Genomic DNA, 16583 nt, shown 5'->3' on the forward strand with positions numbered 1-16583 from the left:
CCTTGCCTCTGAGTCAACTACTTCATTCTCCATCTTAATGAAGAATTCGATCATATTATGATCGCTCCAACCCAAGGGGCCTCGTACAACAAGATTGCTAATTAATCCTTTCTCGTTACATAATACCCAGTCTAAGATGGCCTGATCTCTGGTTGGTTCCTCGACATATTGGTCCAGGAAACCATCCCGTAAACACTCCAGGAATTCCTCCTCCACAGTATTGTTACTAATTTGGTTGGCCCAATCTTATGTAGATTAAAGTCACCCATGATGACTGCTGTGCCCTTATTGCACGCTTCTCTAATTTCCCTTTTAATGCCATCCCCAACCTCCGCATTACTGTTTGGAGGTCTATATACCACTCCCACTAACGTTTTCTGCCCCTTGGTATTTCTCAGTTCTACCCATACAGATTCCACATCATCAGAGCAAATATCCTTCCTTACAATTGTGTTAATCCCTTCTTTAACCAGCAATGCTACCCCACCTCCCTTTCCTTTTTGCCTATCTTTCTTGAATATTAAATACCCCTGGATGTTGACTTCCCAGCCTTGGCCACCCTGGAGCCATGTTTCTGTAATCCCAATCAAATCATATTCGTTTACCTCTATTTGCGCAGCTAATTCATCCACCTTATTACGAATGCTGTCCCATTCTAGTTTATTTGTTCACGGGATGTGGGTGTCACTGGCAAGGCGAGCATTTATTGCCCATCACTAATTGTCCTTGAGCCGCCGCCTTGAACCTCTGCAGTCCATGATACCTCTTTGGAGTGGTTTGGTACAACTGAGTGGCTTGCTCGGCCATTTCAGAGTCAACCATATTGCTGTGGGTATGGAAGCACAGACTGGGTAAGGACGGCAGATTTCCTTCCCTAAAGGTGAACCAGATGGGTTTTTACAACAATCCGGTAGTTTCATGGTCACCATTAATGAGCTTTTTATTTCAGATTTATTAAATTAACTTAATTTAAATTCTACTGGTGCCGTGGTGGGATTTGAACATATTAGTCCAGTAACATAACCACTATGGTACCGTAGCCCTGGGATTTACTTATCCCATCGCTTCATTATTTTAAACCTCGATCAAATGACCCTGGATTCTGCCCCCTTGCGAGAAGTTTGCCACAAAAATTATTGCCCTTTTAAAAGGGTGGGGGTGTCGACGACATCGCGTCCATTACGTCACGGGGCGGGCGGGATTAAAAATAAACGGTCAGCGTGAAGGCGGAGAGTTCTGGAAACGGGGGAGAGTCGACAGTCGGGATTGAGTGGGTTGGCGGCGACCGGGTCAAAAGCTGGGCCGGAGCTGAGTTGGCGGCGACCGGGTCAAAAGCCGGGCCGGAGGTGAGTTGGCGGCGACCGGGTCAAAAGCCGGGCCGGAGGTGAGTTGGCGGCGACCGGGTCAAAAGCCGGGCCGGAGGTGAGTTGGCGGCGACCGGGTCAAAAGCTGGTCCGGAGGTGAGTTGGCGGCGACCGGGTCAAAAGCCGGGCCGGAGGTGGGTTGGCGGCGGGACCGATGCGTTTTACACGTGGGAGTCGGGAGACGTCCTCTGCGGATGAGAGGACCGGGATCAGGTGGACTGCAGTTGTGAAACCCCGCCCCTCCCAATCTGATTGGACACCTGTCGCTTCTCAGGGTCCGTGTGAATGATGGACAGGGCGTTGGACCAATCAAATGCCAGATGCTCATATTAGGAAGGATTGCTACCAAAAATATCTCCACCGTCTCTGCCAGCCTGTAGGAGCATCACAACACCCCATCCTCGGACTCCCCTCGCAACACCCCATCCTCGGAGCGCCCTCGCAGCACCCCATCCACGGAACCGCCCTCGCAGCACCCCATCCACGGAACCGCCCTCGCAGCACCCCATCCACGGAACCGCCCTCGCAGCACCCCATCCACGGAACCGCCCTCGCAGCACCCCATCCACGGAACCGCCTCGCAACACCCCATCCACGGAACCGCCTCGCAACCCCTCCCCATCCATACCCACCACAAAGCCTCCCACCCCGACTACAGAGTCCCCCACCAACTGTAGTGTCCTCCACTCCCCCCCACCCCCGTCCCTGCTCTGCACTACACTCACAGTTCACCAGCCCCTCCCTTGCATGCTCATATATGCTCCCCATGAGTGCTCATACACCCCAGCCCCCACCAAGTGTAGTAGAGTCCAGCCTGAGCTCTGCCAGATGTCTGTGCTTCCAGACATTCCCTCATGCTTCTCTACCCCACTGTGCTGTCTCCAAATCCAATGCTTCTTCCCCCCTCCCCTCCTGCTGTGCTCCTAGACTCCAGTCACTCCCACAGTTTCAAATCCGTGTGATTTGGCAACTGATAAATGGAACTCGTACTGTAACTGGCAGTGAGACACATTCTGAGTGAGAGAGATCAAGACATTGAATGAAAATCACTTTTTAATCTCTAGCAATGGAATGAGACAGTGGTGGTTCTAAAAATTGTAGCAACCTTGATTTTCCTAATTTATTTAACTGGTGATTGTATGATACAGTACTACTGGGCACACCAGTATTCAGAATAAATGGTGCATCACTGTGCAGCAGTACTGTGACTCTTACTTGATGAATGTAAGAAATCACACAACACCAGGTTATAGTCCAACAGCTTTATTTGAAATCACGAGCTTTCGGAGCGCTGCTCCTTCGTCAGGTGAAGTGGAGAGATGCATAAAAACACAGCTTATATAGTCAGAGAATATTGTCAGATGTTTACAGGTAATCTTTCTAACTGCCATTTATCACACCTCGGCAGAGAGATAATCACAGCAATCAAAGGTGTAAATGGTGTCCAAACAGGTCAGTCAGGAAAACATTCCATCAAAGAACAATGAGGTGGGGTCACAAGGGGTCAAATGTTGCAGATGCTGGGGTCTGTATGAAAAACAAAAAACCAGACAAAAAACATTTTTTTTGCTGGAAATCACAGCAGGTCCGGCCGCATCTGTGTGGAGAGAACAAGCCAACGACGACTCGAGTCTGGATGACCCTACATCAGGTGGGGTTACATGTAGCGTGACATGAACCCAAGATCTCGGTTGAGGCCGTCCTCATGGGTGATTATCTCTCTGCCGAGGTGTGATAAATGGCAGTTAGAAAGATTACCTGTAAACATCTGACAATATTCTCTGACTATATAAGCTGTGTTTTTATGCATCTCTCCACTTCACCTGACAAAGGAGCAGCGCTTCGAAAGCTCGTGATTTCAAATAAAGCTGTTGGACTATAACCTGGTGTTGTGTGATTTCTTACATTTGTCCACCCCAGTCCAACACCGGCATCTCCACACCATGGCAACTATCGACACCACAAACTGCTGGCTCAAAGTGGAGAGGATCTCCAAGAAGATCGCGCATATTGACACAGACATCAAGTTTCTACAGAGATGCAAGAAAGCAGACAAGATCCCAAAAGGACTACAGATCACGAACCCACTCAAGTCGACCTACAACACAGACTACGCTGAGAGACTCTGCCGTCGTACCTCTCGCACACTCCTCAACCATCTCGTACACCAGCTCTACAGCAGACGCCACAACCTCGAAACTGAGATGGAGTCCATGTTCTCAGCCTGTGCTCAGGACACAGCAGACCAGCCACGAGACACCGCCAAACAGACGAGGCAATGGAACTACACTGCCTACATGCACACCAAGAACAGGAAGCTTGAGAAACTCGGCATCACCAGCAGCAGCGGCAACCAAGCCTCCCCCGGTACCACGGTTGAAACCACAGGGAAGTCCATCGTCAACCTGTCCGACCACACCCTTCAACCAGACGAAATTGAAGTTCTCCGCCGAGGGCTCAATTTCTGCCCCACCACCAAAATGGACCCCATCGGTCTCGTGGCAGACACAGAGGAATTCATCAGGAGAATGAGGCTCCGGGAATTCTTCCACAAATCCCAAGATGTCAGCAGCGAACCCAATGAGACAATCAATGATCCGGACCAGCAGACAGAGGGATCTGCAGCGCAGCAACCGAAGAAAGAGTCAAATTGGACCCCTCCGGAGGGTCGCTGCCCTAAGCTTGACATGTATGCTCAAGCTGTCAGGAGATGCATCAACGCCAGATTCATCAGCCGCACTCAAGACAGTCCAGAATGTCACCCGAGCACAACGCAACGCCATCCACGCTCTCCAGACCAACCGCAACATCGTCATCAAACCAGAAGACAAAGGAGGAGCCATCATCATACAGAACAGAACGAACTATTGCAAAGAAGCATACCAATAACTGGACAACCAGGAACACTACACTACACTACAGGGATCTTGTCTGCTTTCTTGCATCTCTGTAGAAACTTGATGTCTGTGTCAATATGCGCGATCTTCTTGGAGATCCTCTCCACTTTGAGCCAGCAGTTTGTGGTGTCGATAGTTGCCATGGTGTGGAGATGCCGGTGTTGGACTGGGGTGGACAAATGTAAGAAATCACACAACACCAGGTTATAGTCCAACAGCTTTATTTGAAATCACGAGCTTTCGAAGCGCTGCTCCTTTGTCAGGTGAAGTGGAGAGATGCATAAAAACACAGCTTATATAGTCAGAGAATATTGTCAGATGTTTACAGGTAATCTTTCTAACTGCCATTTATCACACCTCGGCAGAGAGATAATCACCCATGAGGACGGCCTCAACCGAGATCTTGGGTTCATGTCACGCTACATGTAACCCCACCTGATGTAGGGTCATCCAGACTCGAGTCGTCGTTGGCTTGTTCTCTCCACACAGATGCGGCCGGACCTGCTGTGATTTCCAGCAAAAAAAATGTTTTTTGTCTGGTTTTTTGTTTTTCATACAGACCCCAGCATCTGCAACATTTGACCCCTTGTGACCCCACCTCATTGTTCTTTGATGGAATGTTTTCCTGACTGACCTGTTTGGACACCATTTACACCTTTGATTGCTGTGATTATCTCTCTGCCGAGGTGTGATAAATGGCAGTTAGAAAGATTACCTGTAAACATCTGACAATATTCTCTGACTATATAAGCTGTGTTTTTATGCATCTCTCCACTTCACCTGACGAAGGAGCAGCGCTCCGAAAGCTCGTGATTTCAAATAAAGCTGTTGGACTATAACCTGGTGTTGTGATTTCTTACATTTGTCCACCCCAGTCCAACACCGGAATCTCCACACCATCTTATTTGATGTGCACAGTTTACTAGCGAGTTTCAAAGTGTTATTCTGAGCTTCTGTCTTTCTCCTTTTGCAGAGAAGTTGATGCCTTTTTCATAACTACGCTGTGTCCCATTTCTCTGGCACGATGGCTTCCTTAAATTCTTTCAACACAACTGTCCTATTCAAACAGGAGAAAGGTTTTGGGTACCGAATTCCTGCACTGCTCCATATTCCAAACACAGGCACGCTTTTGGCATTTGCTGAGAAGAGATTAGGCTCCAGAGATGAAGATGCTGATGTGTTCATGCTGCGCAGGGGCATGTATAAAAAGGCTTTGAAGAATTTTGAGGTAAAGTGGAAGTAACGTGTATATAAGAGGCAGAACCCTAAACATTTAGGCCTAGAAATTCAGCTCGGGCAGTGGCGAAAACAGATGGTATCGGATTGCCCGCCCGTTATACGTAGCGCCTGATATTCAGTTCTGTTGCAGTCAGTGCAACTGAGTATCCGGCGCTGCGTATAATGGCCGGCCGATCTGAGAATGCCAGTTTTGCGCCACCGCCCAAGACTAATTTCTAGGCCGCAACATTTATGTGGTTAGTAAGAAATTTAAAATTGGTTAACACTTGCACTTTTTTAATTGAGCTTTATTAAGACTATAATAGGTGCGAGGTTATACACTTTGGCAGGAAAAATAAAAAAGCAAATTATTATTTAAATGGCGAGAGATTACAAAATGCTACCGTTCAGAGGGACCTGGGGGTCCTTGTGCATAAATCACAAAAAGTTAGCATGCAGGCACAGCAAGTAATCAAAAAGGCAAATGGAATGTTGGCCTTTATTTCAAAGGGGTTGGAGTATAAAAGCAGGGAAGTCCTGCTACAACTGTACAGGGTATTGGTGAGACCGCACCTTGAGTACTGCGTACAGTTTTGGTCTCCATATTTAAGGAAGGATATACTTGCATTGGAGGCAGTTCAGAGACGATTCACTAGGTTAATTCCAGAGATGAGGGGGTTGACTTATGAGGAAAGGTTGAGCAGGCTGGGCCTATACTCATGGGAATTTAGAAGAATGAAAGGTGATCTTATTAAAACATATGATACTGAGGGGGCATGACAAGGTAGATACAAAGAGGATGTTTCTCCTCGTGGGGAAATCTAGAACGCGGGGGCACAGTTTTAGAATAAAGGGTCGCCCTTTTAGAACTGTGATGAGGAATTTCTTCTCTTAGAGGGTTGTAAATCTGTGGAATTCTCTGCCCAAGAGAGCTATGGAGGCTGGGTCATTAATATAGAAACATAGAAGATAGGAGCAGGAGTAGGCCATTCAATGAGATCATGGCTGATCATCCAAACTCAGTACCCTGTCCCTGCTTTCTCCCCATATCCCTTGATCCCTTTAGCCTTAAGGTGGAGATAGACACATTTTTGCAAGATAAGGGTGTGAAGGGTTATGGGGAGCAGGCGGGGAAGTGGCTTTGAGCCCAAGATCAGCCATAATCTTATTGAATGGCGGAGCAGGCTCAAGGGGCCAGGTGGCCTATTCCTGCTCCTATTTCTTATGTTCTTATTCCAATAGCTGCTATCCTGGATTCTTCAACAGATGACTGGCGTGCAATCCCAGTTTCAATTGGGATTTGCGTTTAGGTTTTAACTAGAGATGTTTTACAGTCAGTGGTTAGTTGGGGACGTGGGGCAGGGGAGATTTCCTTTCTGCATTGCATACTGGGTCAAAATATGAAAGAAACCCATTAACACACAGTGAAAATGCCATTTGTACACAATCCTAGTCTATATGGGATGTGATTTTATGAATGAATATTATGTCTCGGCTATTTGTTCTCATCTTACCCTGTCAACTTACTTTCCTTTCCGTAAAAGCCTCCTGGATTTTTATGGCTTGGGTGTCTCCTGTTCTAGGACCAGCTTTCTGCGGGCATCTCATTCAGGACCCTGCATGATAAAATATTCGTCTCTTCAGTGTAACAAATATGAGTGCTCTTCCTTGGTTGCTATTATATATCAAATACTCCTGACCTGTGTTGCCTTTAAAATGTCCAGGTCTATGATTTAGAGCGTGTAGAATTATACACATTGTCTCTGGCAATGTAGCCGCCATCACCGACATTGTCAATATGAGTATTGGAAGTTGAGGAAGAGTGCTTGTGGGTTAATATGTTAATCGGTGTTGATCCGGTGCAATTATTGTATTTATGCTATTTTTCTTGTAAATAATTCCTTCATCTTTAGCCTGCTTGGCCTTGACATCTCTGCTGGTGGGGACAGATGGGTGTCCTAATATTCCAAACTGCTGAGAACACCCCTTTTTAGTATTTATGCTATTTTAATAATTAGGAGGAATCAATCTCAGTCAAGAAAGAAAATGCATATTATATAGCAATATTCTGACCTTGATGTGTGAGCACACTCAGGCATTTGACAGTGTGATGGGGCTCAGCTATTCTCATGCTGAACATCCTCAGGTGGATAACATCATGTGACTATGAAATTGGTAAACTAGACAGTTCTTTGAATTGTAAAAACTTACTGGAGCTCAGGAACTTCTCAACACTTGGCGTGTACCATTGATTTAATGCAATAGGAATGGGAAAAAAGTGGGGAAATAGCAAGAGAAAGCTGGGACATACTTAATGAAGAGGTCAGTTTTTTTTTTAAATTCATTCACTGGGTGCAAGTGCCGCTGGCAAAGCCAGCATTTATTCCTAATTGCCATTGAGAAGGTGGTGGTGAGCCGCCGCCTTGAACTGCTGCAGTCCGTGTTGGAAGGTAATCCCACAGTGCTGTTAGATAGGGAGTTCCAGGATTTTGACCCAGCGACGATAGAGGAAGAGGGATATATTTCCAAGTCAGGATGGTGTGTGACTTGAAGGGGAACTTGGAGGTGGTGGTGTTCCCATGCGCCTGCTGCCCTTGTCCTTCTCGGTGGTAGAGGTCGCAGGGCTGGGAGGTGCTGTTGAAGAACAGCTTGGAAGAGGCTGAAGGATGATAAGTGATGGACCTTGTTCAGTTTTGTGGACCAGCAATCAGCAAAACACACAGAATGCTGAGCTATGTTGTCAGATCATTAGAGTATGAGGGTATCTGGATGTATTTTGAGCAATTTTCAGTTCTTTTCACTGAGGCACTAAGGAAACACCAAAGTCCTGAAAATGGTGCAAAGAAGGGTTGAGGCTGATTTTCAGTGTCTGAGGACTGAATTATGAGGACAGGTTAGAAAAACCAATACTCCAGCTTTAAAGGGAGGGAAATGAGAAGGGACCTTGCAAAGATATATAATTGGAATAGAGAAGGCCAATGCTAAGCACTATTTCGGGTTAAACCATGGCCGCAGAATAAGGGACATGGCTATTAAGTGGTAAAAGGCAAATTCAGTTCTGAAGTCAGAGAGCACCTCTAGCTAAAGGGTGATTAACGCCTACAGTGGATTCTGGGGAGTGGCAGCAAAAACTCTGCAGTCACTCAAGGATCAGTTCATCCTGTAATGGGGGACCATAGGTTTCTATGGAAGGATGAACTAGATGGGCCAAGTGGCATCCCTCATCTATACTTCATGTACTGAAAGTGGAAAGATCACAATTTGTTTTCAGAGTTTCAGAGCCGTTGGGAAGTTAATGTAGCCATTCAGTTCTACCTGATTATCTCTTGGTTTCATTTTCTCAGTGGGAGGATGTAACAAGTATCCAGTCTGCACGACTAAAGAATCACCGATCCATGAATCCTTGCCCTGTCTATGACAAAGATACGGACACTATCTTCCTCTTCTTCATTGTCGTCTTTGGCAATACACCTGAGCAACATCAAATCAGAAGTGGGAAAAACGTCACACGACTTTGCTTTGTCACCAGCAAGGACAAAGGGCAGAATTGGAGCGATCCTACCGATCCGACAGATTGTACCATAGGTCAGTGTATTAACAAGTGGGCAACATTTGCTGTGGGGCCAGGCCATGGCATTCAGCTCAAGTCTGGACGCCTTATTATCCCTGCCTATGCTTATGAGAAACAGTCAGGTGGTGGAGTCATGTCACGTGTTTTCACGTTCTTTAGTGATGATCATGGAGAGCACTGGATTTTTGGGGACTTTGTTTCCAGAGAGGAATGTGGGGAATGTCAGATGGTGTCGGTGGATCAAGCCAATGGATCCTGTGTTCTGTACTGCAACGCTCGGAGCATTAAGCATGGTGAGAAACAATATCGGGTGCAGGCTTTCAGCACGGATGGTGGATGTACCTTTACAGAAGGGCATCTGGTGAAAAAGCTAGTTGAACCCCCAAATGGTTGCCATGGCAGTATCATCCACTTTCCAGCATCAAAAATTTCACATGTCAATATCTATCCTGTCATTGAAGAGTATCACTGTCAGCAGGAGAAAGATGCCTCAAAATCGGCAGAAGATTTCGAGATTATACTGTTCTCTCACACTACAAACTTTAAATCACGCAGAGATTTAGGAATTTATCTTAGTACTTGTTCAGGTAGTCCTCATACCTGGACAGAGCCTTGGGTCATTTATCCTGGTCCTAGTGCCTACTCCGAACTGGCTTTTGTTGAATTTCCTGGGGAAGAAATTCCTATTGTTACTTGTTTGTTTGAATGTGGCTCCAAATATGAGTGTGAACAAATCTCATTCAGTATATTCCAAGTTGATGAGATTATTAAGAATATTCTAAAGAAGACAGCAGATTAAATCTAACAAAGAAAATGCTGTGATTTCTTAGGTGTAATAAAGGAAATCCACATGCAGACAAAATCATGGTTTGAGGACACATTTTTCCACTTCAAAGCTTGTATATTGATCATCCGCAAAAGCTTATGTTGCATGATAACTATAACAATGCAACTTTCTTATGGTTGCTAACTTTGAATAGAAAATATCTACCTTATTGAGTTTGTTTGCAGATATAGTCGGTGAGGCAACAATGTTATCAAACACCAGTCAATCGCTGCACAGTTTTCAAACGTGACAAGTCACTTCACAATGTTTACTGTTACAATTTGAACTTTCTCCCAACACTTGTAAATTGTGCTCACAACAGAGAGGCAGCTTCCATATGCAGTCTAAGGGGGAAAAATTCGGTTGCTTTGCGCATCCCGTTAGCGTCCTAAGAAGGCGCTAACGGGGTGCAAAGCAACTAGCGCCCGGGCGCGGCACCGCCATCAACTCCCGTGAAATTCAGCGGGAGGTTGGCGGCGGTGCTGCGCCGCCGGCAATGACATCATCGCCGTGCACAGCGCCCCGCCGCGATCTTCGGGAGCGCCCCGACTTACCGCCGGACACTATGTCTGACGGGGTCAGGGGGGCCTACCTGCGGCCGGGGAGGCACTATTTAAAGGTGAGGTGCGGGGCGGCCATTTTTGTTGCTGGCCGCCTGCCAGCACCTACCTCCGCTCCAGTCCCTGGCCTCCTTACCCGCCCCCCCCCCCCCCCCGTGGAGTGCCGGCGGCGCTCCATGAGCCCATCACTTTTGCCGGCACTCCCGATCCCCGGAGGTCCAGCTGGCACCTGGGTCGCGCTCCGCAAGGCCCCTCCCCTTTAAGAAGGGGAGGAAGGCCTGCAATACCGCGGCGCAACGTGCCGCGATATTCCCTCGCAGCGCCCCAAGAGGGAGGCGGGGCGCTTCTAGTAGCACCCCGCTTTCCTCTTGGGGCGCTACCACTCAATTTCCGTCGCAGGGGCGCTAATTTTTCCAGGGCGCTAAAATTAGTGCCCCGGCGAAGTTAGCGCCTCAAAGGGGGCGCTACTCAATTTTTAGCCCGAGGTCTCCTATGAACCAAAACCAGCACCCCTATGTGGGATTGTGGCATGGACTAACATTACCCCTTACCTATGGTATGTGACACCAGAGAGCACGTGGGATGCCCACCATGCTCTCCTGTTTACTCCAAAAGGTGGCAAATATCACACTGTCAAACTGCTATTTTCATGCTAAAAGTAAATAGATTTATTTGCAAGTAAAGTTAATACACAGAAGCAGCAAGTTATTGATAATACAAATACCTAAAAATAATAGAACCAGTCCATAGGATACTTTCATCTCTTTTCTTAGAACTATTTCTTATACAGTTCATTACACAACAAAGCTTTTGCATGAACGGTTGTAGCCCTTCAGGATGCAGTGGTTGAATGTAGATGACGCAAACTGCCTGACTACTACACACAACCCAGCTGTCTAATAGACTGAACTGAAACTAAAGATTAAAGTGCATGTGCTGTTAATTGTGATGAATTCTGTATGTCTCCAGACTTAAAATATAAACCATAATAACATATAATCCTGTTAACCACGAATATAACTAATGAGATCAACTAATATAAAAAAAAATAAGAGTGATTACAACTAATAAGTGATTACAATGAAAACAATCTCGCCTTCAGGTTAATGAGATTATATTTTTTCAATTAGCTGGAGACGAGCTGAGACTTAGTTACAAGAACATAAGTAAATAATATTTTTCCTTTTAGCTGAGCAACATCAGGGGAGATCAACTAATATTTTTAAAAATTCTGGATCAGTGATTACAATGAAAACAATCTCACCTTCAGGTTAATGAGATTATATTTTCTCAATCATTTCCACCAACTCATTATTTGTCTATATAATATACATTAGGGGGTTTACATTAAGCCATGTGACTATTATTCTGTAGCACTGATGTCACAGTTGCTTCTCAATGAATTTAGTTTGAGCTAATGGCCAGTAGCATTGTTCTCATTTTGTGGCGACTAGAGTCTGTCTAAATTATAAATAACAAATTCAAGGCAAAGAAGCAACTCCTAAAATTGATGAATGGGCAATTAAAATAAAATTTAGAAAAAGACAGAAGTGAGCTTTGTGAGCAGTACAGAGATATATAGAAATAGCTTAAAAAGAATATTACAGATGCAGAACTAAGTAAAGAAACCAAGCTTTCTCCCAGTATCATAACTAGGGTTGCAAAGGGGTGGAAAGTTTCCGGGAAATTTCTGGAAATTTTCCACGGGAAGTTTAGCTTGGGAATTTTGCCCAAAAAAGCACATGCTAGCATAATATTGTTTTTTGTATTTTTTTTCCCCACAGGTCCTCTCTTAAAATTACTAACCGAGATGGAATCTTAATTATTAAGGAATTTCTTAATCAATATATGTTTATCTTCTTACTTGGCTTGTTTTAATAATTACAAGTTTTGTGTGTGACTGAACAAATGTGTCCTGATTGGTTGGATGAGTGAATGAGCGATTAGCTCCCTCTATTTGTAATATTTGCATATCGAATTGTGATTGGCCTGCAGGCATCTGTAAGACTGCTATAGTTTTTTTAAGATCCAGGTTAGGGGTCCTGAGGGAAGTCATTTTGTTTTCTGCTGATGTTGTGATGATGCAGTAAGTAAATCAGACTTTATACCAAATAAACCAGTTACTTGTTGAACTCTGTTGTCTTTCAATTTAAAATATACAAAATAATACACTATTGGTGATGTAGCGTCATGTGTGTACAGGTCATGCTTCCATCACATGGAGCATCAGCAAAAATGTACTCCCCCTGTTGTAATCGTGCTGATCGACTGCAGTTCGACACAGAGATGAATGCCCTTTATTTCTCTGCATAGAACAATGCCACGTTTACCATCGGATGTGTGGAAGCATTTTACCCCAGGCATTAAAGATGGAAAGACTGTGTACATGTGCAAACACTGTAGAAAGCCATATGTAAAGAATGCCACAAAGATGCAGCAGCATTTATCCAAATGCAACAACTTCACTCAAAGCTCACAGCAGTCAGCCCAGAGTTCCTCTGCTTCCATTCAAGAAGATGATGGTTCTCATTCAGCATCAGGCTCCTTATCATCAGCAACTCCTGGCCCACTTGGAAGGTTCTTTGATACAATGGATAACCATAGCCAGAAGAATGCAGATGAGTGCCTTGCTCGAGCTGTATATGCAACAGGCTCACCCCTCATGCTCACAGCCAATGTGTACTGGAAGAGATTTTTCAATGTTATTCGCCCTGCGTACTGTCCTCCCACCAGACATGCTTCGTCTACTTATTTGCTGGAGGCTGAGTATAACAGTGTCCAAGGAAAGCTCAAAGAAACGATAGCGATGGCAGACTGTGTTGCAGTTATCTCAGATGGGTGGTCAAATGTACGAGGGGAGGGCATCATAAACTACATCGTCTCCACTCCTCTCCCAGTGTTCTTCAAGAGCACAGACACGAAGGACAACAGACACACAGGCACATACATTGCTGATGAGCTGAAAGCGGTCATCAACGATCTTGGATCACAAAAGGTCTTTGCAGTAGTTACTGACAATGCTGCGAATATGAAGGCTGCTTGGGCTCAAGTGGAGGAGGCCTACCCTCATATTACGTCTATTGGGTGCGCAGCTCATGGGCTTAACCTGCTCCTCAAGGACATCATGGGTTTGAGAACCATGGAAGCACTGTACAAGAGAGCCAAGCAAGTTCTTAAGTATGTCAGGGGAAAACAGGTAGTTGCAGCAACCTACAACTCCAAGCAAATGACAAAGAACAAGAACACCACACTGAAGCTGCCCAACAACACTAGATGGGGTGGTGTTGTCATAATGTACAACAGCCTTCTGGAGGGTAAAGAGTCGCTGCAAGAAATGGCAATATCCCAGTCTGGGGATGTGGAAACCACCATCAAGAAAATACTGCTGGATGATGTGTTTTGGGAGAGAGTGGTTAGCAGTCTTAAACTACTCTCACCAGTAGCATCTGCAATTGCTCAGATTGAAGGAGATGACGCTGTCTTGTCAGATGTTCTCCGGCTTTTTACTGATTTAAAAGAACAAATCAACATTGCCCTACCCACATCCCTGCTGCTCAAAGCAGAGGAGAAGGCAATTGTTCAATTCATACAGACGCGTCAAGAATTTTGTGTCAAGCCGATTCATGCTGCAGCATACATGCTGGACCCAAAGCATGTTAGGAGACCAATACTTTCTGGAGAACAGATCAACAGCGCTTACAGTGTGATTTCTACCCTCTCTCACCATCTCAATCTGGATGTGGGCAAAGTTCTGGGAAGTCTGGCAAAGTTCTCTACCAAGCAAGGTCTTTGGAATGGGGATGGGATATGGGAATCATGCAAGCATATCAGTGCACATACCTGGTGGAAGGGACTTTGTGCATCTGAGGCCCTGTCACCTATTGCATCGGTGATACTCCAAATCCCACCTTCATCAGCGGCCTCTGAATGAAACTGGTCACTTTTTGGGAATACGCATACAAAGGTGCGCAACAGGCTGACTAACAAGAGAGTGGAGAAACTGGTGGCTATCCGGGCGAACCTACAACTTATTGAGCCAGATACAGAAGTGTCCACCACACAGCTAGACACTGACACAGAGGAGGAAATGGACACGCCAGAGTCAGAGAATCAGGAGGAGCAATGAGGAGTGGAAGACTCATGAGTAGAAGACTCAAAGGGACAAAATAAGGACAAATTACAGGCTAAATAAGCTGACGCTCTTTTTATTTTATTTTAGATGGGTCTTTTTTGTGGGGGTTCAATAAAGTTCAAAATTATAACCTAAATAAAGTTTTGAAAGCCTGTTTTTATTTGTATGGAACAGTATGTCTATTTTGATGACAAAGATAATATAAGGGTCAGACAAAAACCATCAGTGTGCAAAAAAACTCTAAATTCCCGAAAATTCCCATGGAAAGTTTCCTCTTTTAAAAATTCCCAGAATTTTGCAACCCTAATCATAACAGCAGTGAAGTAGTCAAAGTGGAAGGTAGAATACTAAAAGATTAAAATGGAGGTGAGATTGAGGGAAAAGAAAAGATAATGGCCCATAATTTGCTGTGGCAGGCCATCTAATGGCATCTGACGTTAGTTAGACTTGCCCTTGCACGTTTAGGTTTTTAATTTTTTTCTGTGGCAAGTTGCTGAAAGTGCGAGCTGGTAACTGGGCATCTGGGACCTGAGTGAACAAGGCAAGCAACTGTGTATCTCCTTAACCAATGAGATTGAAGGATTGTGAAATTAACAGCACCATGGATTGGGAAGGATGTGTAAATTAGAATGTCAAATCAGGTACAGAAAGAGAAATAAAGGGAGGGAAAGAAAGATTGGATTAAGCGAGAGAAAAAAGAAAAGTAAATAAAAAATAATTTAAAATTTACATTTATAAAATCTCCATCAACAATTAAAACCAGAAGGAATGTGACTTCACACTTGTAATAGTTCATTTTCAGTGCCAGAGAGGTTGACTGGCTGTAATTAACACGTATCATGTTGTTAAAAGGGTACTTAGAATGAAATGGACAAGACTTAACTTTCTGTGGTGAGTTTAGTTTGTATCTGCCACTCAAATACAGCAACTTCATGCCATTCAATGCATTTCATTGGTGAGGCAGACAGTGAGATGCTGTTTTCGGGAAGCTAACAGCAGAGCGGTGCAACTCGGACAGCAACTTTTGGATATTTTAGTTTAAATGTGCATCTGCCCCTTGCCTGAAGTTGCTGTACCATTTGCCCATAAATAACAGCAACACCATTAACCTCACCGTTATTTTGACTGAATTATGGCCTAATAAAAACACTAAATTTATATTTTCTATATGTCGCATTAATATGCTGTACAACTGTTGCAGTATATCGAATATTTGGGAGGATTTATAGATCATTGCAGCAGATATTGAACAAGTTAAAGGGACTGAAAATCAATCTCCTGAGCCTTATGGTATTTATCCAGTGTTGCTGAGGGAGGCCAAGGAGATCATTTGTGGGGCACTGACAAACGTGAGGGATCACTGGATTCTAGTGAAGTACTGTCAATTTGGAAGTGAGCAACTACAGGCCGATTAGCCTAACTTCAGAATTAGGTAAAGTAATGGAACCCATTCCATTGACTAAACTGGAGAAGTACCTACATAGAAATGTCACTAAGAAACAGTCTACAATGTTATAGATGATGACAACAAATCTCCTTGAGCTTGAAGTCATTACATATAAAGGAGTTAGTCAAATTCCCTGTCATGTAGTTTATTTGGACTTTCAGAAAACTTTTGACAAAATTCCACATGAAAGTTTTGGGAATCCAGAATGGAGTATGGAACTCGGTAAAGGATAGGACACAGTGGGTGCTAGTGAGAGGTGTGTTTTGACAAACTAGGTGGGAGGTGTTCAGTGGTGTTCCTCAAGAGTCTGAGCTTGTGCCTCTATCATATTTACACAAATGATTATGAAGCCAACTGCAAGATTATTAGATAACACTAAACTAGGCAGTGCAGTAAAAGCTGAAGATGCAGCTAGGTATTTGCAAAGGGATCATATATTTGGATCAAGTTGGCAGATGTATGGCGGATGAAATTTAATACTAACAAATGCAAAGTATTGCACATTGGATTGAATAACGCATGACATAAATGGAAAATGATGGTGTAGAATTCATACTTATATTAGAAG

General features: G+C 44.6%; 1 protein-coding gene across 2 annotated transcripts; it reads left to right on the top strand.

The window, feature by feature from the left end:
• The first annotated feature begins 1204 nt into the window (after window positions 1–1204).
• On the top strand, window positions 1205–11488 carry LOC147124204 (sialidase-2-like). 2 transcript variants are annotated; one of them, XM_085983854.1, is made up of 3 exons: window positions 1205–1346; window positions 5235–5489; window positions 8824–11488. In XM_085983854.1, exons 2-3 carry the CDS (start codon window positions 5286–5288, stop codon window positions 9847–9849), a joined length of 1230 nt encoding a protein of 409 aa, XP_085839980.1. In that variant the 5' UTR covers window positions 1205–1346; window positions 5235–5285; the 3' UTR covers window positions 9850–11488. The 2 variants fall into 2 exon arrangements, with proteins under 2 accessions (XP_085839980.1, XP_085839972.1); XM_085983846.1 differs by lacking the exon at window positions 1205–1346 and adding an exon at window positions 1404–1498.
• The last annotated feature ends 5095 nt before the right edge of the window (window positions 11489–16583 follow it).

This window comes from Somniosus microcephalus, chromosome 1 (assembly GCF_052327205.1).
Source record: "Somniosus microcephalus isolate GS21.2 chromosome 1, FLI_Smic_1.0, whole genome shotgun sequence".
NCBI lineage: Eukaryota > Metazoa > Chordata > Chondrichthyes > Squaliformes > Somniosidae > Somniosus > Somniosus microcephalus.